General features: G+C 39.0%; 1 protein-coding gene across 2 annotated transcripts in view; it reads right to left on the bottom strand.

The window, feature by feature from the left end:
- The window catches only part of kcnip3a (Kv channel interacting protein 3a, calsenilin), a 309,652-nt gene extending 282,505 nt beyond the window's left edge, over positions 1-27,147 (bottom strand). For both annotated transcript variants that reach the window (XM_039768365.1, XM_039768366.1), the window contains exon 1: positions 27,017-27,147. In XM_039768365.1, the coding sequence (XP_039624299.1) occupies positions 27,017-27,022 (6 nt within the window). In that variant the 5' untranslated portion in view covers positions 27,023-27,147. The remainder of the gene's footprint in view (positions 1-27,016) is intronic.
- Positions 27,148-27,983: the final 836 nt, after the last annotated feature.

Raw genomic sequence — 27,983 nt, 5'->3', positions numbered from 1 at the left:
AGGAGAAACAGTTGGATACTTGTTAAGAGTAAATATCTGAGAAACATTAGGACATTCTTTGCACAGAGAACAACAGACACATGGAATAAGCTACTGCATAGTGTTTGTAGACAGTAGGACTTTAGGGACTTTCAAAAAGTAGACTTGATGTTATTTTAGAACAATTAAGTGGACACAGTAGGAAGGGACATTTAGGTTATTATATCATTAATTGAGCCAATTCTTGTAGCTGACAGCTGAATATGATAATACAAACAGAAGCTAACATCTTAATGCTGGCTGTGTATCACATCTGCTCGATGACATCCAACAAAACATCACTTAGATCAGGCCTTGGAATTTGTCTTCGAACAAGACATGTGGGGCCTCATGTATAACGCCGTGCATAGAACTCGCACTATAACATGGCGTAAGCACAAAAGCCGAAATGTGCTTACGCACAGAAAAATCCAGATGCAGGAATCTGTGCGTACTCCAACTTCCAAGTCCTTCCGCTACATAAATCCCGATCAGCGTGAAAACTAACGCTCGTGCACGCGCTTAATGTAACGCCCAACTCCCCCCAGAATTACGCCTCTTTGAATATGCAAATCAATATTAATCGCCCTTAAGCTCAGCCTTCTGTGAAAAGACAATGGGAAAAGCACGAGGGAAAATATAAGAATTTCAGCGAATACCAAGTGGAGGCAAAGGAAAAACATACTATTTGTTCAAATAAACCGTGGTATAATCAACAAAAGGAAGTTGATCGCGTGACATAGCGTGTTGGAGAAACTTGAAAGCTCAGATATCAGTCGTCGTGAAAAGGCAAGTCGTAGCCCACCGTCTGAGTGTCATATGAAAGCTTTTTAGGTTACAGAGAAAAAAAAAGGCACACAGTGGGGAAAAAAAGCACAAAATGTCAACTTCAATCAAGAAATTTCCACTTTACATAACATTTGCTCAGACTACTTTAAACTAGAACGTGGCACTAGACAAGGATGCCCCTTGTCACCGCTGCTGTTTGCGATTGCCATTGAACCACTGGCAATACGTTGTCAAAATACTGATCAGATAAAGGGGATTAGCAGAGAAGGACTGGAACAGAAAATCTCATTATATGCAGATGACATGGTACTGTATATATCGGACCCAGAAAATTCTGTGCCTGCAGTCTTAGCAGCACTCACAGAATTTCAAAAGATCTCTGGTCTCAGAATTAATCTGAATAAAAGTGTACTCTTTCCAGTGAATTCTCAAGCATATAATATTAGATTAGACACCCTTCCTTTTATCATTGCAGAACAGTTTAAATACCTCGGGGTAAACATTACAAGTAAACATAAGGCTCTATCAACAAAATGTCACCGTCTGCATGGAAAAAATTAAACAAGACTTGCATAGATGGTCAACCCTTCATCTCACACTAGCTGGAAGAATTAACACTGTTAAGATGAATATTCTTCCTAAACTCCTTTTTTTATTTCAAAACATCCCAATATACATTAATAAATCATTCTTTAGGCAATTAGATTCAACAATAACCTAATTTATTTGGAATTCAAAACATCCACGCATCAAAAGAGCGACCCTACAAAGACAAAAGGCAGAAGGTGGCATGGCTCTACCTAACTTCCAGTTTTATTACTGGGCAGCAAATATACAGGCGATAAGAACCTGGACACAAATAGAAGAATATACACAGGCTTGGACCACAATAGAAGTAAAATCCTGCAGTACTTCTTTGTATTCCCTGCTATGCGCTCCAATGAACACACGCTATCGGCAATATACAAATAACCCAATTGTGCTCCGCTCACTTAGAATCTGGAACCAATGTAGAAAGCATTTTAAGACGGAGAAGCTTCTATCTGTGGCACCTCTGCAAGAGAACCACCTCTTTCAACCTTCACAAACATATAGTTTTTAATATCTGGAAAAAATTTGGAATTAACTTGCTTAGAGATCTTTATATAGACAACGTCTTTGCTTCCTATGAACAATTACATTCCAAATTTAACATTCCAGCTACACATTTCTTTCACTATCTTCAAATCAGGAACTTTGTTAAACAGAACCTTCCAGATTTTCCTCATCTTGCACCCTCATCCATGCTGGAAAAAATATTGCTCAATCTCAAGGAATTAGACTCCATCTCTACAATATATAAAATCATTTTACAATCCCTCCCTTTCAAAGATCCAAGAGGACACTGGGAAAATGATCTTTCAATTAATATATCAGAAGAGGAGTGGAAAGTAGCAATGCAGAGAATTCACTCGAGCTCCATATGCGCAAAGCATACAATTATACAACTTAAAATTATTTATCGAGCACATCTGTCTCGACTAAAACTCTCCAAAATGTATCCAGGGCATGATCCAACCTGTGAACGCTGCAAACTAGTTCCAGCCTCACTAGGTCACATGTTCTGGGCCTGCACCAAATTAACATCATTCTGGACAAAAATTTTTAATTACCTTTCAGATAACCTTGGACTCACAATCCCTCCTAACCCACTAACAGCTGTATTTGGGGTTCTTCCAGAGGGGCTTAAAGTGGAGAAGGACAAACAAATTGTGATTGCATTCACTACACTGTTGGCACGCAGACTTATTCTGATAAACTGGAAGAACCCAAACTCTCCTCTTTTAAGTCAGTGGGAAACTGATGTGTTATATTATTTGAAATTGGAAAAAATCAAATACTCAGTTAGAGGATCCGTACAGACGTTTTTCAAAACATGGCAGGATCTAATCAGTAATATTTTAAAATAAGTTCATGAAGCATAGAGAATTTATTAATTTAGGTATGTTTAAAAGCTGTAAAATTTTTATGCCGTTTGGCTTGCGCTCTCTCTCTCAAGGGTGGGGATCGATCTGTTCTTAACTCTATTTTTCTTTTTGTAAAAACTTGATTGCTTTGTATGGAGTGAAATAAAATTAATAAAAAAAAAAAAAAAAAAAAAAGAAATTTCCACTTTAATCATGTAGTTTATTTTTTCATTAAAGTAGATCATAAGCGTCATCTTAAAGTCAGTTTCTCAAATCACATCGTAATTAAAGTAACACCTTAAATGCTTTGTTTTGTATTTGATCTTCTATGTGCCTATGTGTGTGAATCACTACTTGCTTCTTAAACTGGCTCTCTTCCTCCAACTGGACACAGAATCCATTACATTCGTGATATTACAGCTCTCTGAATAACTAAAATACTGAGATGTATACGTGATGTCATTTTCATGATGATAAGAGTTAAAGCACGTAATTAAACATGGGTTTTACAGCGCAGCGATTGTGCACGACCATCGATGAAATTATTTATTGCAGCAGTACTCAGGGGCGGCTCTAGGCTTGTGGTGGCCCTGGGCAGAAAAAAAAAATCGGTGGCTCCTTCGCCCGCCAATGTCTTATGCACGGCGGATGGCCACGTCCATTGCGGACACTGCATAGCCGCCTCGTGCTCATGACACAAGCATTTAACTTTTGTCGACATTTGCCGCTGCATTTTTAGCTGTGTCGTTATTTTCTCTTTCTGTTTTATATTCAATATATATTGGCATGGCCGCCCATGCAGTTCTTGCATTTCTTTCTCCAAGTAACCGATTGCTACACAATCAGCTCTGTAATAGATGTTAAGCCATCTGTAAACTTAGTTCAATGTTCCTTAACCTTTTTAAAGAATCAGCGCTCTATCTTCGTAGTACGTGTTTAATTATTCTATCCTTCATGCCAGTCCCAGTGAAGAATATAGATTATTTAAATGAAGTTAAAGTTTTACCTGTATAATATAATAAACATATTTTGCTGCATTTCATCTTAAAATGATATTGTCATCATATGTAAATATGGGCTTTATAAAGTGGCTCAGGTTGTGCAATATTATAACTGTAGTTTACAGTGAGGTAATTGTACTTATAAGTACAAACAGTTCTACAAGGAGCAATGATTGAGTGCGTTTAAAGTTCTTGGGATGAAACTGTTTCTGAACCGCGAGGTCCGTACAGGAAAGGCTTTAAAACGTTTTGCCGTGGCTGAGGTAGCGTGTGCCTGATGCTGTATACCGATAATTCTCTTTAGGATCAGCTGCTGCTGTGATTCACACTCAGATACAGTGATATAAATACTCCGAGGCGTGCAGTGAGAGAAATATGGAAAAAGATGATCCGCTGTGGCAACTCCTAACGGGAGGAGCTGAAAGAAGAAGGTGCAGTGAGAGTAACAATGCTAAAGCAGTTATGGTATTTGGAATACTATGGCTGTTCCCTGGACCATTATATTGTTACAATTACAATCAGATGCGTTACACTAATAAACAATATGCTGTTAGTTTCGGTGTATTTATAAAGCCGCGTCATGAAAATAATGAGCAACCACACAGGAACAGTAGCACTGCTTTGACACTGGGTGCAGCCAGTCTGCAAAACCAAGCGGAGAACTTGCGTACGACAAGGCATGAGGTACCGTGGAAAAGTGCGTGGCTTTACGCCAAGTGTAGGTTTTATACATTGCGATTTAAACATAGAAAAGTTCTTATGTAACATTTCTGTGCGTATGCACCGTTTATACATGAGGCCCCTGGTCACAATTGAAAAGCCAATAAATCTTCAGCAGTCAAGACACTCACTCATCATTTCCCCACTAGGCCAGAGACTCTTGTTCTGGTCTCGAGTTGCTTTTTGAAAGCCCTTAGTTTCCATAAGAGAAAAAAGCATTTACAAGTGAAGCTAAGCTCTTCTGTAAAGTGGGTGGTTTAAGGACTGTGCATGTGTGACAATTACACAATTAGCAAAAGTTGCAATGTATAACTACGGGTAACACTTTAGTTTAGGTACTGCAAAAATGCATCTAATACTCATTTACTCTTCTGTAACAAGACCTTAACAGAAGCTTCTTTTGGTCTTTGTAACCCTTATAAAATATTAGTAGATCAGTTATTTATCTCTGTGCAGTGTGGCATATTGACATGATTCACAGGTCGTATACTAAATATGTAATATGAAGAAAAATGTGTCTCAGTTAAGTCACCTCAGACAACTCCAGAGTGAAGTTTTATTATTAGGTCACATTGCTTGTGTTATGAAGACCCAAAAAGTGTTTGTCAAGATCCTTTTGCATAATGAGTAACAGATGCCTTTTTAAAGTACCTAAACCAACAGTATTACCAAACTACCTAACCTTGAGAAAGTGTGTACATCCCATGTCCTTATGAAATGTTACATCGGTGCAATGATGTATGCTTTGAACAAGTACAGTAGGTACGTACTAGCAGTTGTTGCAATGACCTATTATGAAAAAAAACTAAAAACTGTTTAGGAAAGCTCCAGAAACATCTTACAGAGTTGATACGAGACATGAATTAGATTTTTAGTTTTGTTCAACCCCTTTATCTTAAGATTATGGTTTCTTTGACAGCCTGTATAAGCTTGTTCATTTTCATCAGTTCTGTTCACTTTTGTTGCTTAACACCAAAATGAAGTCTGTTAGTCCTTTAGAGCAGACACATCATTCTGTATCAATAGCTCGCTCGACCAACATCTTTTATACTGTTCCACCACGGTAAGGTTAGTAGACTTAGAAGGACCAGGAAATGAAACATAGTAAGATTACCATCTGGCAGAAGGTACTGCAGCATCTGAACCAGATCTGCAACAGCTTCTATCCTTTGGCTGTCCGGACTCTGAACTCTGGGCTGCACCAGATCTGACCCTAGGAGCTTATTTATATGCTGTACATCTGTTACATTTGTTACTAATGCTATTTTTTTTATTATTAGTTGTTGCTATGAATATGTTGCACCACAGTACTCTGGAATGCTATTTCATGCTACTGTATGCTGCAATTCAATGTATGGATAGTATGACAATAAGGCCACTGACTTGAAATTAAAACAAAGGTTTCATCAAACAAAAGAAATAGGCAAAACTTAAAGTCAGAACACAAAAAAAAGATGATAACCAAAAAGCACAACATAACAATTTGATATCCTTAAACTTTTGATTTCCTGGAACTTGTCACTAGTAACCACTAGCTGCATGCTTATGAACCAGAAGTCAATGTCCACACAAAAGAAAATAGCGTTAACCTAAAAAAATCAGAAAAAAGAGTGCAAATTTCCACATTCTTAATGAGCAAACTTCAGCAAAAGTTATTCCGATGTGAAAAAAATAGATTTAACCCAATGAAATCGCAAGTAAAAATTTATTACATCCTAGAAAAATGTAAACAAATGAGATCATGACATATACATTTTTCAGAAAGTATCCCTGCACTTTTTCACATGTTGTGCTAAAATCATTTAAATTAATTTTTTTCTTCATACCAAGCAACACTCAATACCCTAGAATGACAAAGCAAAAAACAGCATTTTAAAAATTGCTGCAAATTTTACAAAATAAAAATATGAACTATTACATTGACTCAAATATTCAGACCCTTTGCTGTAACACTTGAAATTTGACTCGGGCGCATCACAGTCTATTGACCACCTCTGAGATGTTTCTGCCTGTAGTCAGTTCAGTTCAGTAGAAGGTCCCACAGCTGGCAATGTGGATCAGGGCAAAAACCAAGCCATGAGGTCAAAGGAATTGCCCACAGAGCTTAGAGACGGGATTGTGTCAAGACAAAGATCTGGGGAAGGAAACAAAAATATTCCTGCAGCAATAAAGATTTCTGACGCCACTGATGTCCTACAGCTGAGTAATCATTGGATAAAGGCTTTAATAAGAGAGGTGACAAAGCACCCAATGATCACTTTGGCTGATCTCCAAAGAACCTGTGTGGAAATAGAAGAAACTTTCAGAAAATCAGCCATCACTACAATCCTCCACCAGTCTGGGCTTTATGACAGAGTAGGCAGACAGAAACCTCTCTCATTAAAAGACACATGGATTCCTGATTGGAATTTTCAAAAATCCAACTATGAGAAACCAGATGCTCTGGTGTTATGAACCCAAGATTAGCATCATGTCTGGATGCAACCATTCACGCTCATTACCTGCACAATGCCATTCCAACAGTGAAGCATAGTGGGGGCAGCAGCATCAGGCTGTTGGTTTGGAGACTGGGAAACAAGTCAGGGTTAAGGGAAAGCTAAACAGAACAAGCTTAAGACATATCCTTAAAGAAAACCTGCTCAGGAGCACTCTGAGCTTCAGACTGGGCCAAAGGTTCACATTCCAGCAGAACAATAACAATAAGTACAAAGCAAAGAGAACACAGGAGTGTCTTAGGGACAAGTCTTGGAATGTTCTTCAGTGGCGAAGTCAAAGCCCATACTTGAACCCAACTTAACATCTCTGAAGAGACTTGAAACTGTCCACTGACCGTTTCCAACCTAACAGTGCCCAAGAGGATCTGCAGAGAAGAATGGCAGAAAAATCCCCAAATCCAAGTGTGCAAAGCTTGCTGCGTCATACACTCCAAACTGGAATTGCTGCCAAAAGTGCTTCATGTTTTATTTTAAATACATTTGCAAAAATTTCAGTAATCCTGTTTTCACTTTTCATTATGGAGTATTGAATATTGCTTGATGTGTGGAAACATTCATTAAAATGATTTTAGCACAAGGCTGCAACATAACAAAATATGTAAAAAGTGAAGACCACCGTGCATTCTTTCCATCTTCATCACCTTTACTCCACCTCAATATCCACTATGTTGGGTTCTTTCACATTAACCTCTGCATGTTGCTTTCACAACTGAAAACTTTTCACAGTTTCATGAATGTCACTGTTCTCCGCACATGTGACAATGCTGATCTTAAGAACCAGGGATTCTACAGAAGGTATATCACATACTGTACACTCAATGTATTCTCGTCATCGTTGCTTTGACTCCCTTACTAACACTCTGTTCTTATCTGTAATCCAGAGGCAGTTTCTTCCAACCGTTTTGCTGTTTTATGGTACTTTCTTTATACAAGCATACATTACATCTATTTTGCATTTTTCTCTAATTGCTCTCATTATTCACATTCTGCTTCCCAACAACTCTCACTTATTATTATCTCTCTTATTCTTCTCAGCTCATTGTTTAGTGAGCAGTACTTCCTTCTGAGTTCTACCTACTGTATTTCTTGTTGGTTTTCTTTGCTGTTCTGCCTTATTTTGGGCACCTGTTTCAAAAATAACATTTTAATCTACTGAAATGTATATCCTAGTGTTTTCCAGGCACCCTTGATATACAAGAGCTCCTTTTTAAAGTCACCATTTATGTGACTCCCAATGACCTCTGACCCAACTTTGTCCTCCAATTGCTTATCATTTCATTAGCATATAAATTTTACATCTTTCAATGTTTATACCATCTTCTCAGTCTTCTTCCTAATGAAATGAATATAATTCTTAAGTACGCATAAGTTAAGAGAGTGCGTAGGCAGAGTAGCATAAGGAAATGTCACAGTAGATGGAATAAAGGTCAGGCAGGTTAAGTGTTTTTGTTGTTAGCTTCCAGCAGGAGCAAAGGTTAAGGATGGAAATGTGCCGGTTACTAATGCATTCAACAAGAGAGCTCAGTCAAAGGTTGGCATGCATAGCACCATACCATTTCCTAAGCTCTCTTAATTATGAGCATGGTTGTGGGTGTTGCAGCCTCTCCCAGAAAGTATAGGATGCAAGGTAGGAACAATCCCTGGACAGGGTCCCAGTCCATCACAGGGTGACAACCCTTAAATTTATAAGCATATTGGTGTCAAATACAGGAGCTTGGTCCACCTCCTATGGGGATTGATATAAAGGGGGGACCATGGAGTGATCTGAAAGTGACACCACCGCTTACCTGTGTCCACCTTTGGTCTACAGCTAGGAAAACCAGTGTTACGTTACCGGGACTAGAAAGAATATTTTTGAGCAGGAGATTAGGAGAGAAGACATTGTTAAAAAGCAAAAAGGATTCCAACCAAAAGATCCAGAAATCAAGTGGCAGAATAGAAGCAAGAGGCCAAAATCAAAGTCAAAAAATACCACGTGGATGGTCATCACCAAAAAAAAGACCATTGAGTAAATAGTTTACAGAATAAATATGCTCAACAAAAAGGGTTTTGCATGCTTCTTGGATGAGGAAGTGCTCAAAAAGAAGCCCTCTTAACCCATTGCATTGTAATCGGGAGGTCCCAACTTTTGAGCCCCTAACATGCATCTACTGACTAAATGGATTGAAGTACAGAGGTCCACGTGACTATCATCATCTAAGTCTTCCACATGAAGCCTGAAAACCATGAGGACTGATTTAGATCATTACGTTAGGTAGAATACCCAGTGGAAGCTGGGTGGTCTCGTGGGCTTGGAACCCCTGCAGATTTTGTGTTTTTCTCCAGTCCATCTGTTGATACTTACTTTATTCTTTGTTATTTAGTATTGCTTAATCTTATTTTTATATTTTTATTTTTATAAACTTTTCTTTCTTCATCTTGTAAGGCACTTTGAGCTACATCACTTGTATGAAAATGTGCTATATAAATAAATGTTGTTCTTGCTGAATGATGGGAGAAACAAACAGTTGTTTTGTAACCAACCAAAATGGTGGTGACAATACTGCAAAATATTTCATAACACAAAAAATAAACCTCAGAATTAAATTCCTGCACCTTGGAAAAAAAAAACCTCAAAAAGGAGTATAAGAATGTACCTTTCAATTCACAATCACTCAAAAAATATTTTAAACAACCCAATTCATGACGACCAGGACCAGAAGATGAGCGAGAAAATCACTTCAGACTTTGCCTCCAGCCCTGCCTTGTCCGTTCCCTACTTGATAAATTAAGTCTGTCTCATTAGACGACCGAGGAAGAAGACACACAATTTCTCTTTTTTTCTCTTCTAAATTTATTGATTTTATTTTAATCATTCCATATTGATAGATCAATTTTTACAAAACATAGGACTGAAAACAAATCAACCCAACCCCCACCCCTGAGAAATAGAGCATGGCCAATGGAGTAAAACTAAATTGAAATTGAATTTAAATAAATTGATGAGTTTATTTATTAAACATAATTTCTTTCTTGACTCTAATTTCTGTACTTCTATCCCCTCTTTTTTGTTTTCTTCCACCTGTCTCTGGCAATTAAATGGTGTTACTCTGGTACCCCAACCTTTTTATATATTCCGCGTTGTGTGCATATGAAGTTTGAGTACCGTATATACTCGCGGATAAGTTCTCCCACGGACAAGTCGGGAGTTGATTTTAACGTATAACGTAACGGTCTTATAAGTCGAATGCGGAAAACTCATGCAATTAGTCCAAGAGATTATGATATGCTAACGGCCACCTGAGAGAGTAACCACAGAGCACACGGCCTTTTTTTTCTATGTATTATGCCTACATGACCACACGGTAATACCCGAACTATTCTGAAGCGACGTTTGCACTGTTTTGTGTTTTTGGTATCTCACACCCTCATATTCCTTTATCGTAAAAGCATCCCCTATCTATGATGGAGCGTTCGATCAAAAGAAAATATGAAGCTGCTTTTAAATTAAACGTCATTGAAGTAGCGAAAGAAATTGGTAACTGGGCTGTTGCAACAAAATTTGATGCACCTGAGAAACTGATGCAAGATTGGAAGCAAGTAAAAAAGTAAAAAAAATAAAATTAAGCATCACATTTTTGAATGGCTGCATAACTTTCGGGTTTCAAGACCCGATTTATATGCGAGTATATATGGTAAGTATTTACTATGTAGTAATGTTGTCTTTATGCTTTACTTACATTTTCACATAATGGATATTCATAGGTGATTTATCTGTTCTGTACACCAGTCTCAGCAGTTGACATTGACATGCATGACACCCAGACACATCATCACATGTGCTGGAAAAAACCAAAAAAGGCCAGCATGCGTTTTCCGAAGGCGATACCTTCGGGTGACATTTGGGTAAGGCTTGCAGGGCCATTTTAATACCATCATAGGCCCCCCGAGCAAAGCAAAACAGAAACATTGTAGGCCCTTATGCTCCTGGGACCCCCGGCCTGAGCCCATTGTGCCCATATGTTAAGACGGCCCTGGCAAGAGCAGCATTTTCATACAACACTAGATTTATGAGATAATCATGCAAAATGGGAGTTAAGCATGATCTTTAAGAATTAAGACACATCTAGTGTCTCATTATATATAGTACTACCTTTAAAAGTTTAAAGTGAAAATATTTCCAACAAAGTTTCAAACTTTGCATATCTTAGTTTGCACCACCTTAACGCACTGCTAGCTTCTGAGAATCAAAATACATATTTTGAAACTACATGTCAGTGCGTGATTTTTGCCATTCATGATTTTCATATATTGTATTGTGTATGCATTGATTTGACATTTTGTAACAATTTTATTAATTTCTGAAATGTTATTAAGGTGTCAGCCACAATGTCTGTTAAAAGTCTCTTAAGTTTGCAACGTTAAGTTTAAAAATGACAGCTGCCATTAGATTACAGGACAGTGTGAAATTACCCGTGTTTAGAGAAGCATGCAGGAGAAGCGACCTGGCCGAGTTTCATTTTGCAAACAATATTGGAATCACAAAACTTAATTACAATGTTTTGTTTGGGAGGTGAAGCAAAACAGAAAAGAATTTACAGTATTTATTTAATTTCTTAATGCCTATTTTTCTGTTTTTGTTTTACAGCTATTTTCTTTTACATATTTAGCACATTTTACCCACCCATAAAATTATATACAGTAGGTCTGTTACGTTAGGTTGTAATTGGGTAGCAAGAAGCAAAGGGTTATGGTGAGGGGAACATTATCAGAATTAGATGATGTTAAAAGTGGTGTCCCCTATTATAACCAGTTGGTTTTATAATTTGTTTGCAGTTCACCCTAAATCACTTTGTTTATTCTTTAGAATACCTGGGACCCAAGGGTTATGAATTTGGTGTTAGTTTTTACATTTAAAGTAAACTGAAAATTTTTTAGCGTCTTGCTACAATGCCATCTTTATTTTTAGTTAGCACTATTATTTTGTGATCCCATCGACAGGATGTGGGCACTGGTAGCCAAGGCCAACAGGGTCTTGACATCAATTACTGTTCCTTACCCAAGTTTTGCGGATAAAACCTTTCCTTTTCAATTTTTGTTTTTTCACTTCCCCATAATGAATATCTGTTGCTGACTCCTGAATTTCGTTTTCCCTTTCTTTCTGACAAAAGATTGGTTTGATTCATGGTTATGACCTTGGCTTGTTTCTTTGACTAACATCGATCTTCTAATCCTTTTCATTTTTCCTTACTGTCTTTTGTAAGTCGGTATGTCCCTCAGGGATTAGTGTTGGGCTGCTGCTCTTTTTACCATATGTAAATGATCTTAATAAGAATATAAATAATACATTGATGGCACCAAACTAGGCAGAATAGCAGATAATCCAGAATCAGCTAAATTGTTTCAGAGGGATGTGAATAGCACACATGTTTGGGTAGAAATCAAAAATGTGAGATCTGAATACACAATGGAGGGATCTGAAAAAGTGCGCCTAATGAGGAGGACCTGGAAGTCGTAGGGACACATCACTGTCTACATCAGGACGGTGGACAGAAGTGATCAATAAGTCTAATAGGATGTTAAGATATACAGTATATCATGATGTGTGGAGTACAGGTCAAGGGAGGTTATTCTTAAACTGTATAACACATTAGTGAGGCCTCATCTGTCCAGTTGTGGTTTCCATATTATGGAAAAGGTGAAGAAGTGCTAGAAAAAGTCCAGGGAAGAGTGACTAGGCTGATTCTGGGACTGAGAGGTATGAGCTATGAGGACAGGTTGAAGGAGCTGAACCTTTTAGTGTAAGCAAACTGAGATTAAGGGGTGACATGGTTGAAGTGTTTAAAATTAGGTCAGGATTCCAGCTATCAACAAGAACATGGGGACACAACTACAACAGTACACGAACAGTACAAATTGTTTCTTCACAAGTTTTTTCAAAGACAGATGAAATAAACTACCAGGTAGTGTAATGAAGAGTAGGACCTTTTGGACATTCAGATTTCGACTTGATGACATTTTGGACTATCTAGGTCAATCGCATAAGTAAAGCTGTTGGCCTATTCCCATCACAATTGTTGTAATGTTCCTAATGAACAGCCCAATATCACATGGACAGAGAGTACTGAAGAAAGCCAATTCCTTGAACCCACCTTCACAAAGAGCACCAATGCTTCAGTTTCTTTAACATACATACAAAAGAAAACTCTCTAGTCATATGAAGCATACAGTCAGGTCCATAAGTATTTAGACAGTGACACAATCATTATATTTATGATTATGACTGTTTGTCCTAATACTTTTGAGCCCCTGAAAATAGTGGGACCATGTATAAAAATGGCTGTCGTTCCTGAATGGATCATATGATATTTTTGATAAACCCCTAAAATTAAAGTTCAAAGTTTACACTTCAATCACATAAATATTGCTTCATTTCAAATCCATTGTGGTGGTGTGCAAAGTCAAATTATGAAAATTGTGTCACTGTCCAGACTCTTATGGACTTGACTGTATGTTGAGTAATGGTGTGGACTTCAGTGCTGATGTGTGGACTGCTTGTTAACAAACACAGTTGTCCAAACAGACTGCTGCTTATCACGAAGAGTGCCAGAGCAAGAGTAAATATGGCCTCATGACTTATAAACACAATAAATGTGCAGTGGTCCCACACAGTCCTTATACAAATTTGGGCTGGTTGAGTCAAGGGTGAATGAACAGCAAGTTTAAGGAACGAAAACATTAAAATACATCTGTGTACTTAGGATTTATTGAAGCTTCGTCATCATTTTATAAAAGCAGTATATGTGTATATTATGATTAATGATCACATTGAAATAGCAAACACCACCTAACAGTTTCCTGCCCATACATTTGAAACACAAGAGCCATTTTTCTCTTTCTGTACTCCTTTTTTGTGGTACAGTGGAACCCGTCCTTATTTACTGTTGAGCACAGATGGTTGATGCTGTGGATCATTATGACAACTACAAAGAATTAAGCTCCTGTCGCCTGCTAATTAAATTTGATTCTGACATGAATGATGTATAGCAGGATGTCATAAAGAAAATAATGAGACTAATATTTATACATTTGAGGAAAGCGCCACACTTGAGAAAAATTCCTTTGAAAAAAAAATGTACGGCTAGCATTATTATTACATTTTGAAGTAAACTGTATCTTTCCAATAAGCTGTAACATTACGCAATAAATAGGTCACAGTTTTCCCTTGGGAAGTGCCAAGTTTAACTTGCCATTTTACAATGCGCCCAATAATAAATAGTAATTAGGGGGAAAAAATACATTGAATACACTAGAAAAATTACAGCCATGCAGGGTTGAGCGAAACTTACTTCAGCAGGTAAGCTAATGGAAGGCACACATTATAAAATGCAGATTAACATCCAGAGATGTTTCAGCCCCGCATATAGAAACACAATCTAAATCCTGGATCACTCTTGTGTTCTTTTATTTTCACACGGACAGTCACGATAATATAATGAGTCACATTCTAACAAGGTTTACATAACGTGAGAAGTTGATTGCTTTTAAAACTCTTCACACATATTCATAACTCAAACAATTTTATATGACGTGAAATATCAATATATTCATTGGGCAAGAGATTGGAACTCCTGGAGCAGAAAAGTGAGCCCCTCAACTCCAAGGATGCCAGAAGTGGGAAGAATTGCCTCCACGGATGGCACATATGTTACATGGAGCACAATGTGGAAAAAGTATAGAAGCCAAGCCATACAAAGGTTTGTGTCTGATCTTGGAGATGGAGCTTAAAGTAAGCCATGAGAAAGACTGCCCCTCCACGCATTTCAGTCCAGAATGGCCAGGAGATAAAACTTATCCTGGAAACATCATGTCAGTAATCAGACATCATTGTCAGTCCATTACAGGACACACTCACACATGCCAATTAAGAGTTACCAACCACCCCGACATGCATGTCTTTGGACATATCAACTTCTACTTTATTGTCATATGTGCAATGAAAATCATATTCTGTGAGTCCTCCAGAAATAAACAAGAATACACAGCAACAGATGAGAATACACAACAATAAACAAAAACACTCAGGTACAAAAGAAATGCAAAAACAAGCAGAAGAAAGAGTGTACATACAAATAAATAAAAGATTCAACGCAAGCTGTGCAGGTATGTGGTCTCAAGATGGCCTCCCATCCTCCAGACACGTGCTAGCCTGTAGTGCTGAGGGTAGGGGCAGTGGATTTACAAGATTATGCCATAAGGAAGAAAACTGTCTTAGCCTTGATGTTCTTGCTGCTATGCTCTTATAGTGCATCCCAGATGGGAGCAGTATGAACAGTTCATGTAGTGTGTGGCTTGTGTCGTTAATAATGTTATGGGCCCTCCTGAGAACCCTGGTGTTATGGATGTCCTCTAGTGCAGGGAGTGCTCTTCTGGTGATATTTTGTGCCGATTTAACCACTCGCTCTGAAGCCTTGCAGTCTCGCGCTGTACTGTTTCCAAACCAGACTCTGATAAAGTAGGTGAGGATGCTCTCAATTGTTCATTTGTAGAAGTTGCTGTATATAGTGATTGGCATGCCAGAGTTCCTCAGCCTTCTCAGAAAATACAAATGCTGCCAGGCTTTCCCAGCCAGGTCTGTGACATGGTAGATCCAAGTAAGAGTCTCAGAGATGTTAATGCCAAGAAATTTAAATGTGGCCACTGTCTCCACCTCAGTGTCTCCAATAAGGAGTACTGGGTGCTGATCTGTCTCCCTGTGTATAAATATTCATCTTTTTCATTTTGCTGGTGTTACAAAAGAGATTACTGACCTGAGACCACTTCACAAGGCCAGCCACCTCCCTCCTGTATGTTGACTCGTCATCCCCAGAAATCGGTCCAATGATGGTGGTATCACCCACAAATTTAATAACATTGGTGTTATGCTGGGAAACAACACAGTCATGAGTGAAGAGCGTGCACAGCATGGGACACAAAACACATCCTTGTGGGGTTACTGTATTTATGATTATTGTTTTGGAAATGTTGTTCCCCAGCCTAGCCGACTGGGGTCTGCCTGTAAAAAAGTTCAGGGACCGGTCCCAGAGAGTACTGTAGGTGGCACACCTTGAATGGAGAGCTTAGCTGGCATCACAGTGTGAAAAGCCAAGCTGTAATTAATTAACAGCAGACTGAAGTAACATGGGAGAAAACCAGAGTACTTGAAGTAAAACCCCATGCAGAGAAAGTTAGCACCAGGCCAGGGTTCAAACTCAGTCTCCTCAAGCTGTGAGGCAGCAGAGCTAGCCATTATAGTAACAAGCGGCAAATGGAGGTAAAGGTTTACTTTCAAGGAAAAAGTGCACTGTGATGGTGTAGGTTAGCACCACACTACCAGACACTGCCGGGAGCCTCTCGAACCCACCGCCGTCAATAACATAACAAAGATGAGACAGGCAGATGAGGACACACGCATAGCAACAAGTGTTAGGTGCAAAAGGGTGCCAATGTGCTTTTATTTAAAACAATTCAAAAACAAATCAGTGTCCAAATGAAAGTGCAGTTCACCATTCATTATAGATAAATAATCCATAAAAATAAGTGATGATGGAGGTTAAAGGCCAAATAAATAAATCCATACAAACGAGGTTAAAACATGGCAGGATTCTTCTCTTAAAAAAAAAAAAATATAAATAACCGTTTACCAGTGCTTCCTTTTAAATTGGACGCCTCTCCATCTTTTCCTATTTGGATCTTGCAGCACAGAAAGATGTCAACCAACAGGCACAGACAAACTTCTGAACTGCTCATGTCCACCGCGTCAATCCCATGGCAATCCACGGGGCAGCACCGAACCTCGTCCCCTTTGGACTACCATTGCCATTTGCTGGTCTTGTAGGGGAGTCCCTCCCATGTTCAGCAGTACCAACCCTCAGCCCCTTTGAGTGCCAGTCACACCCTCATCTCTCAGGGCTCTGTTCCCATCGGCTTATTTTGTTTCGTCTTGCACCGGCTCCCTCATGCTCCTGTATATTCTCTGTCTTTTCCTTTAACCTCCATGACTCTTCGTTTATTTTCATTTTTTAATCTGTCTCATGCAGGCTCCTTTTAACTCTGCTGCCTTATTGGGTGTGGGTGTGAGGAGCAATTTCCTCGGCAGCCCCAATGAGGTGCCTGACCTATCTGTCCCTCCTATGCACCCATGTGTGGCACAATCAGCTTGCACTTCAGTTAACTCCGTATCAAAAAGCACTCGCGCAGACGCGCATCCTTACAGGAATGCAATTATTTATTCAAAAAGTCACCCTGTGCCACGGACCATTCATCACATGCATTCACACTGAAAGTATTCAGACCCCTTCACTATCTGCACACTTTATCATGTTGTACAGTTCATTTTAAAGGGATAAGTCGGCCATTTTCACCCATCAATCAATGTTCAATAACTCATAATGACAAAAGTGAAAAATAATTTTTTCCCAGAAAGTTTTGCAAAAGTATTTAAAACCAAAGACTGAAATCTTTCATCATACAAGTATTTTGACCCTCTGCTATGGCACTCCAACTTGTTGTCAGTTGCATTCTGTTTGTTTTATTATACTTAAAATGTTTAAAGCTTGATTGGAGTAAAATTCAAACTGTGGCAAAAATGAATTGACCGGACATCATTTAGAAAGGCACACATCTGTGTATATAAGGTCCCAGAATTCAGGCTGCAAGCCATGAAGTTCAAGGAGCTCTCTGAGGACGTCATTTTATGGCGAGGCCTAAATCATGACAAGGGGATAAAATCATTTCTAAAACTTAGAGTGTTCTCAGGACCACAATGGCCTCAATATTTGTGAAGTGGAAGAAGTTTGGAACTACCAGGACTCATCATAGAATTGTCAAGTTACTTAGTTTGGCTGGACAGCCAAGAAGGGCCTTGGTCAGGGAGGTTACCAAAAAAGCAATGGTCACTTCAAAAAATCTTTAGCAGTCGACTGATGTGATGGGGGAACCTGTTGGAAGGATCTCACCAGCAGTCCATCAATCAGGGATCTATAGCAGAGTGGCTAGATGGAAGACCTTCTTGAGTAAAAGTAATATGAGAGTATTTAAAGGACTCGGAGAGCATGAAAAAAAAGATTCTCTGATGTGATGAGACAAAAATTGAACTCTGAGCAGAACTTCAAGCACTTTGTCTGACAAAGACCAGGCACTGCTCATCACCTGCCCAATACCATCCCTGCGGTGAACCATGATGGTGGCAGAATCATGGTGTGGGGTGCTTCTCAGTGGCAGGGACAAGGAGACTAGTCAGAATTGAGGGAAGGCTAAGTGCAGCCAAATTCAGAGAGGTCCTTGAAGAAAACTTGCTCAAGGGTGCAGATTAGGGCGATGGTTCAGCTTTCAATACAGCAATGTCTCGAATCATGCAGTCAAGACAACGTTGGAGTAGCTTCTGGACAAGTCTCTGAATATCCTTGAGTGATCCTGCCAAAACTCAGAATTAAACCCCCACAGAATATCTGTGGAGAGACCTGAAGATGGCAGTTTAGAGATGATTACCAACCAATCTAATGGAGCTTGTGAGCATCTGCCAAGAAGAATGGGATGATCTGCCCATCTAGGCATGTAAAGCTTGTGGAGACTTACCCAAAAAGATATGAAGCTGGAATTGCTGCCAAAAGAGCTTCTATAAAATAATGAATTAAGGGGCTGAATACATCTATGAATGAAACATTTCAGTTCTTGATTTTTAGATAATTTGCAAACCTTTCTGGCAACATGTTTTCCTTTTGTCATTATGAGTTACTGAGTGCAGTTTATTTGGCCAAATGGCAAATTTATCCATTTAAATATAAAATGTACAACACAATAATGTGTGCAGAAAGTGAAGGCATCTGAATACTGTCTGAATTCACTATACATAAAACTGATTGGAATGACATGGGAAACGTATGTCTGCTAAAAGAAAGTAGAAGTAACTAGAAATAATTGTGATGATCATAAGAAGGAACATCAGACAAGCAGAAAAAGAGTGGGCAGTGGATACCAAGAATCTATCCTATCTTTAGTTTAAACCAAATCACTAAATCAAAAATTGACACTGAAGACAAGAAAAGGGTCTCGAACACTAATAATGAAGACTAAAACAACACTCGCAGAGATGACCATGAAGTGCACCGTACTGACTTTTTGGCTCCACACACCTCTGGGGGTTGAGATATAGCAACAGCATTACAACCGAAACTCAAAATGCTGATGTTGATGACATACAAAAAATACTAAAAATATATAACTATTATAAAATATTTTAATCAAATATGAATACCAAAATATGGTTCTATGACCTCAAAAAGCAATTTCCATCTTTATATGTATAAAATCCAACGTCTGTCTGTCCGCTTTTCATGAGAGAACTACTTAACGGAATAAGATCGGGTTTTTTTCTATAATTTGCTTGGACATTCCGGTTGATTTTGCGACTTCTCTCGTTGTTCTTAGTACTATATTTTGCTTACATGAGCAATATATTCATAACGAGCCGGATGGGACCCACTTCACTTATGTGCTGTGGTATAGCAGGTCCGCGGCTTAAAAGATAAGGGCAGATTTTAAACATATAATCGCTGCACTCTCGGCTTATAGAGGGGGCATGGTAGTGTGGCTGGAGTGGTTCTCGGACATGACATGGTGCAGGCATTTCCTAGCTTAAGTGCACAGGTGAGGGAGGAATCGCCCGTATCCGTAATTGATGCCAGGAGCTACTAATCGCCACAACTGTGCCATGTCCCCATTATATATAGTAGGTGCACGAGTGTGGAGGGAAATAGGAAAAAGACCAAAAGAAGGTCAGAGGAGGCAGAAGGGGAACCAGGAAGCGAATGAGCTGGTGTGAGCGAGCGAGCAAGAGCAGGCTCCCACGGAACCCAGCCGGGCTGTACCAAACTCCAGCTCCCAGTGTGCCCTGCAGGAAGTTATGGTGCCACAGCAGCCTAGGAGGGCTACCTTCTAGCGTCCCAGGGGAGGTATTGCCTCGTCGATGCTCTCTCCCCCAGTCCTTCCATTCTGTCGGAGTCCCGGCCAGGTAATGGCTGTGGCCGCCTGTCACAATATGAAACTTTAATAAAAAATATCAAGTGCAAGCATAGAATAAAAGGAGCATAAAACTATATAATGTAGTTTATAAAGTTTAGACTAATTATTGCAAGTCAGTTAATCTGCTAAAGTTGCACATCAATGTGTCTCAACCACTCTGGAGTTTGACTGGTAAAATCATCCTTGTCTCTGCGACAAGATCTTATAAGAAACACAAAGGCTTTATTGTAATGGATGTTTTGTTATTCTTCTCTGCAGTCGCATTGAGTTGACACTCTGATGTCCCATTTCACCTCAGATCACCTGTGGTTTGTTTTGCTACAATTTAAATGACATCAAACTTATTAAGGCAGACCGAAGTCACCTGGATTCTTGTCTGGTTTTATTAAGTGCCATTCCAGAGGGGCTTTTGCAACCTGATCAGGTAAAGGCACCTGACGAGGAATGAAAGGTTGGTTGAGAAGAAAAAGAAAGAAACTTAACATCACCTCAGGACACATGAGACCAAGTAATCCCTCAGGAAAATGGACTACCTGATGTTCTTCAAAAAAAGTAAGACCATGTAAGATTAATATTGGACTTCATGACTGACCGAAGATAGCACGAGGATGAAGCATAGAGCAAAAGGGATGAACAGTCACTGGACAGGTTACCAGTTCATCACTGGGATTCGCAAACACAACCACTAGGGGCAATTCAACTACCCTGCAATTGTTTAGGCTGTGGGAGGAAACTAGACAGACACAAGGAGAATATGGAACTGAACCAGTAACTGAACTCTGGTGTCTTTACTATGAGGCAGCAGTGCTACCTCTGTGCCACCCCTACTATTACAACACATACTAAAGTTATACTTTACTCAGTTACTTCTATCCATACATTTCCCTCATTTATGGGCACTAATTATGGGCATTTCAAATGGAAGATTTTGCTGAAAAAGAAACTTAATGGATTTTCATAAAAATTTTAACAGGAAAGCTACAAGATAGAAAAATCGACGTTAAGGGATTTCCTTGTTGTGCTTGCAGATTAGTGAATGAAGAGAAAACAAAAGAAGCGATTGTCCATTCCTTTTCATAAAGCCTGTTCTGTAAACGTGAATAAGTGCAGGCGGGGGTCCTGGACCATCATTGTAGAAGTATGAAGACCAGATAATGAGAGCAATGCACCAACTAAGATGAATAAGTAAATCACTTACAAAAAGCAGAATATCATAGTTTTCAAAATGCTCTCTCTGTATATCTGTCCGCTTTTCATGAGAGAACTACTTAACTGATTTAGATCAGGTTTTTTTTTTTTTTAAGAATTTGCTTGAACATTCCGATTGATTTTGCGACTTCTCTCATCTCGCTAAGAATCATAGTTTACTTGCAGGAGCGATATATATTCGCGCTAATCTGAGACAGTGGCTGCAGGCCGAGGGGAGGGGGAAGCGTGATGTCAGGAGTGGTTAGCCGGGCAGGGCTCTCCTTAATGTCGTGTTTCACAACTAGGTAGGTGGAGCCATGTTGGACCATTCTCATGCCAAGCCATCACTTAAATTGAGCCACAGACACCACATTGTCCAGTCACAAGGGTTTTTATTTATAGAGAAAAGATTACAGGGATGTACAGGGCACAAGATTTCATAAAGAGAAGGCAATAAACACTCGCCACACCCTCGCCTATAGTCACAATACACGCCATTCTGTTCCTGGCCTGTCTTTCTCCTCCTCTCACCCCTCTCACCAATGACCCTGCCAGGTTCCTTTCCTCTTTCACCACTTTCTTGATAATCAAGCCCTTGCACCCACTTCATTCTCGACTCCGGGCTCTTATGGCTGTGAGAAGGAGGTCTCTTTTAAGGTTTGACTCTTGCCTATTTCTAGGGTCATGGCCAAATGTCCAACCAATGATTCTGCGTCCTCCCTGAAATTTTGAAATACATACTTAAAGGGCTGGACATCATTATATTTAGCTGCAACCTTGGAAGAGCTTCCTGTTTTCACAGGGCCTTCTATTAGGTGGTCTCTTATCCTCCTTTTGTCACTTTCAGTACTCCATCTGGGACAGGACCTCCATAAGGCTAATTATCCTCTCATCTGGGTAGTGTTACCAATTAGCCCAACCCTGGACAGCACATTGGTTTCATGTCCAGGTAGTGCTTCCAACAAGCTCCCGAACAGCATATTGGTCTCCAGTCTAGAATTGGTCCCCATCAGCTTTCGGGCAGAAAGGAAAAAACCCTGAGGTATGTATCTGAGCTCTGCTGATCTTCCCAATATTATAAATACCATGTAGCATGCATGTAAATCATCCAAAAAAAACATCCAAACAACATTTCTGAGGTAAGAATCCACAAACCAGCATCTGAAGGAACACAGTCAATAATAGGATCTTTTCTTTCACCCACAACCCTGATGACGAAGCTCACTGACATCACTTCTGGTGCAACCAGCAAAGAACTACAGCACAAATATCCAGCGTAATGCCTGTAAAACTGGGGGACAAGAGCAAGCCTTATGCCAGAAACCAAGTTCTCATTTCTTACCTATGTGAAACCTTTGTTAAAATTCATCACAGCCGGGAACTCTTAGTGCCAGCACCATTCATGTGATGGTTCAGATGACATGGCCTACCTGGGCTTCTGCCTCATCATCTACCACCATCTCTTAAACAGGCAGCTATCTACAATACTCACACACATCATTTTATATATAAAAGTAATAGGACTTACTTTTTTGTCAGCTGTAGCATCAATATAGACCAAAATGTATTCCAAATATTTTATGTACAACATAATGACTTAAGAAGAGAATAAAAGATGATCATTTAAAAAACTATGGACAATGTCAGCAGTGAAAATGTTCACATTTTAAATGCAAACTGTATTTAAACAAGAATTTAGCAGAATAGAACAAAGAAGGTGTCAAAATGGCCACTATTTTATTGATTAATTTTTTTGTAAAAAATCATCACTTAACTCTATTTTTAAATTCAACAGATTTTTTTTTACTGTACACTGTACATCTTCTATCAGTCAGTAGCAAATGTGTGAAATTAAATGAACGTGAAGTGCAATTTAATCCTGTTGACTTGCCGTTTTCTAATGACCTTGGGGCTGACAGGACTCCTTTCTCTGGATTTTGTCTAAACAGGAGGTTTATTTCCTCTCCTCGGCTGTCAGCTGGCCTTACACCAATATATGTACAGATTATCAACAGGAGCCATAAAAACCTAATTTCAAAAAGTCTGCATATTTATGTTTGTGTGCAGCATTCATATTGTATCACATTTTCTATTTTTATTGAATTAAAGTCTGGCTTATAACTACCTTTTTTTCACAAGCCTACAATACTCTGGGCAGGTGAGTGTTAAGCACACTATGTAAAATTAAAATCAAAGTTAAAATGAAATCATGAAAGTCATTTGTCAAATTAGTGGGGGCTCAAGTATTATTCCATGTAATGAAATTGGGTTTTGCGGCTGTATATTCTATTTTAGAATTCAAATTTTTCCAATAAACTTCCATTTACAAGCCCAGAACTTTACATGACTACAAATTCAGCAAACAACATACAATATTCATCTTTCATATACCATTTTATATATAGCATTATAGATTTATAGGGTCATTATTATTAAAATGTACAGAGTACAATTCCTGCTTGCATGTGCCAATCACTATACAGCACATCACCACCTTCCGAAACCAGGATTATAAATGCATCTATGATTCTTGTTTGTTTTTTAAAGATAGATAGATAGATAGATAGATAGATAGATAGATAGATAGATAGATAGATAGATAGATAGATAGATAGATAGATAGATAGAAATGTATTTCTTAAAAAAGTCAAAAGTTCTTGTAACATATACCAAATGTCCAAGTTTAGTCAGCATTCAGTTCCACTATGGGCCCTCCGCAAAGCACCACTGCACAACCAAAAAGTAATAATTTCAGCAAAACGTTTATTAAGGGTCCATTGGTGGCAACAGCACATCCACTCCTGTATCCCATTTCAAGATCAGGAGACATAGCGTGATCTAAACAGCAGTGACAACTATTGCTACCTTACACCTAATTTATATATATTACCTACACCTTTGTAATGTGGACCAATATAGATAGTATATATACATGGCAATAAACAGGAAATTTAATGCCATCCATCCAGCCCATTTATCCACCTTCCAAACGCACTTTATCCTGAGCAGGATTGCAGGGAAGCAGGAGCCTCTCATAGCAAGCATAGGGTGTCAGGCAGGAACAATTCAGTCCAAAATTAATACCAGAATTAAAATATAAGTATTGTGGCTTTTGAAATTTCATTGCTTGTATCAACTTGCTCTTCAATTTTTTTTCCCCCTTTTTCAGCATTGAACTTTCATATACAGTATTTTGAAGATACAAGATGAAGTATCCCTTCTCTAACAATAAACATAATCTACCATACATACAGTACACAGTTTACAGTATGTACACATTCATTCATTCAACATGTCCACTTACCCAGTTCAAGGTAACAGGTTCTAATTTTATTGCACATATATGCAGCACACAAACAAACACACACACACACACACTTTCAACAAGTAAAAAAAAAATGCATAAACTAAACCATTATCTGGCAGCTGCTGCATGTAATGTAATGGAACCCCCATGTTATTTATATGTATGCGCTGATCTATATATTGTTGGTGGGTTGAGTGCAGTAGGAATTCACCCATTCTTTTACTTAACCTGCTTATTCTATTGCACAATTGTTAATGGGTTGGTTCACATCCTGGAAGCCTTGGATGTAAAGCAAGAAAAAGCCCTCGCGTTGAGATGCCAGTCCATATGCATATAGATATATATTATCTAAATAATTGTAGATTTTATATTGTATATTGTGGATGGACAGAGATAGATAGATAAAGACAGGCTCTTTGCCACAGATGGGTACTGTACATCGACAGACAGATAGACAATTAGGCATCAACAATTCATTTCTTAAAAGGTCCATTGGGGAGTTCCTCGTAAACAAGAAACACATGAGAAATGAACTTCACATGGGAAACACCATTGCTTTGGTTCATACCAGGTTTCAGCATTACCCACTGTGCCACACTATTGCTCCATTCGTTGTTTGTGTTTGTGCAAAGGAAGCTGGCATACCCTGAGTAGAGTATTCTAAGAAGGTGAAGAGCTGGTAAATGAAGAAACCTGCTTTCAAGTAGAGACTGGGTGCTGGGAGAAATCAGTGCTTACGCAGTTTCTTTCATGATGCTCCCACACATCTACTATTACCTGCATATTAAAATACAGTGCTGGTGTGGAAGACATAATAGTACATTTTATTTTAAATCAACTGAAGGAATCCCTTCAAGTTCTCTTAAATGGGTTTGCTTAGCAGTCTGTATGATTTCACTCATGACTCTGAAAATAAATTTAAATTACTTTAAGGAAATCAGCAATGAATTTATAAAGCAGACTTTTCTAAATAAAGAATGCCTCTATAATTAGAGGGGTATAATTACATTTAATTATCTGTAGGTGAGTTGTATTAACATGTTTTTATACCCCTTTTTTATTCTTACCCCAGTCCACCTAAATCTCAGTCAATTTCTACAGTTTGCTTCTTACTAGATCTTTCCTGGTATGGCTAGACGCGTCCAGGACAAGATGACCTTATAGATTTCACGTGCGGGCATGCAAACAAACAATATTTTTACACTTCCTGAGCCTAAGCCATTCAGTTTCATCTGTCCTATCCTCTCCTTTTCAATCCTCTCCTCTCCCTTGAATAATGAATTTTAAGATTCTGAGCTCTTTGGTGGTGTAGCCGCCTCTTGTCCATTTGGTCCCTGTTTGGAACAGTGCCTTTTGGTGGAGTCTGCCAGCAGATTCTGGATTTCTCACACGTTAAATAGACATTAATAACTGACAACACATGGTTAGTTCAATGTGGTGGTCTATATGAGACCAGGTCTTCCATTGGACTGTCATCTCATCCAGCACTAGTTCTTTTTGTAGCTGTTTATTTGTAGCTGCCAGTTTCACCTCAAGTGAAAAGCCCACTCAAAAAATTGATGGGCAAAAAGGGCATAATTGCTTATAAGTAAACAAATATGGTAAACATTACATTTTTTTAGGTTCATTTACTTGAAGATTTCATCCCAAACACCATATAAAGAACAGGATTATTAGTTCCCATTATTGGCCCACTGACAAGCTAAGTCTTTTGCCGAAAGTCACAATGTGAGCTAACAGTGGAATTGAATTATCAATTGTATGATTTACAGTCCATGCTCTTTGATTTTATGCCAAACTATAAATATTCAGACTCTACATTAAGCCAACTCTCATTTATAATAGCCATTCACAAAAGCAGTTTGTTTAGCTGCTGTGCTTTTATAGTAAAATAAAAGTAAATTTAGAACAATGCATAGGCCTAGTTCTACCTTTTAAAAAGTGGCTGTAATCCAATGAGATTGCAGTAAAACTGGGAATACCTTACTTCTGGGGGCATTGCGGGGCACTGCCAGCTGAATTGTTTGTTATATTATATAAGATAGAACTTTCTACAGCATCCCAAAAAATTTCAGCAAAATGGATTGGATGAAAGTGAAGAGGTGAGAGTAGGGAATTACATCAAATGCTTGTTTAAGCTGGCACTGAAAGCAGATAGTTGGCATTAAGAGTGCACTGAGGACGAGTAAGGCAGCACCTGTAATCCAACTATTCAAACTGCCGAAAAACCAAACCGAACCTAACAAGTAGAATTCAACGAGTTAAAACACACACACACACACACACAATTTAACCAATCATCACAATCGGATGCGAGCACTTTAGAAGTTATAAACAAGAAACGAAAAGTGTCGCCACTCGAAAGCCGTCAGCACACCTGAAGGTTGGCCAGGTGCGAGCCAAGCTTTAAAGCGATGAGCAATCCGCCTTCTCACATTACACGCGCAAAGTTATACCTTGGCATGACCCCCTGTGCCAGGCTTTGGGGGGATGAGTAAAAAGAGCGGTTACCTGCATGATGGCCGTTCTGTGCTTCGTGCCCGGCGGACGCGGCTCTGCAGCCCGAGGGTCGCGCGTCTTGGCGGTGTGTTGGCCGGCCGGCTGGATGCGTTCGCACTAACAGCTGAGCTGGAGGGAAGCTCGACAAGGCGCTTCCAGCGCTCCGCTTTTGAGAGAGAGAGAGAGAGAGAGAGAGAGAGAGAGAGAGAGAGAGAGAGAGAGCAGAAGCAGCAAAGATGTAAAATAACGCCCCCTTTTTAACCCTTTAGGACATTAGGAACTCCAGTTATTATTGCTCCTCCAGCGTTACGCGCCGGTGACCACTGTTACTGCTTCATCGTTTTTAGTCTCAATATATAAATGATAATAGTCACACCACCCCCACACAATTAACTAGCCATCGGCAACAACTACAAATGAACAAAGCTGCGCTAAGCAAGGTTATTTTTAGGGTAAGCTTCTGATTGACGGTCGCTAAATGAAAAGATGCCTACTGTGCCGACTATGAATTAGCTCGCCACTGAAGCCTATTAAATCTTGACAAAAATCGCAGACAGTTGGGACTTTTTATTTATTTATTTATTTGTTTTTCCCGTGGGTTTTATAGTTACCTGCCAGGATGCTTGTATGTTTGTAGTAGTGTTTACAGTGAAAGATGTATAACTTTCACATTACTTGCATTGTTGTTTACTACTTCACATCCTATGTGTAAGTGAGCTAGAGTCTCACATAAAATATGCAGAAAGTTTAAAAAAGCAAATATTGCCCTCTGATTCTTCTTGTGGATTATAAAACTAGTGTCTATAAATTGGACACACTTTGAACTTGCCAGTGGACCATCCTGTGTCATCAGAACATGTGATCAGGCACAAAATCTATGATCTAACCACTGCCAACCATCCAACTAGTGAACCCACTTCATTCCATTCAGAAACATGATGTCGAGTAACATCAGGTGTAGGGCAGGAACCAACCCTGG

The sequence above is a fragment of the Polypterus senegalus genome, chromosome 11, assembly GCF_016835505.1.
Source record: "Polypterus senegalus isolate Bchr_013 chromosome 11, ASM1683550v1, whole genome shotgun sequence".
Classification (NCBI taxonomy): Eukaryota; Metazoa; Chordata; class Cladistia; order Polypteriformes; family Polypteridae; genus Polypterus; species Polypterus senegalus.
Note: the sequence above shows the minus strand (reverse complement) of the source record. Positions and strands in the feature narration are given on the sequence as shown.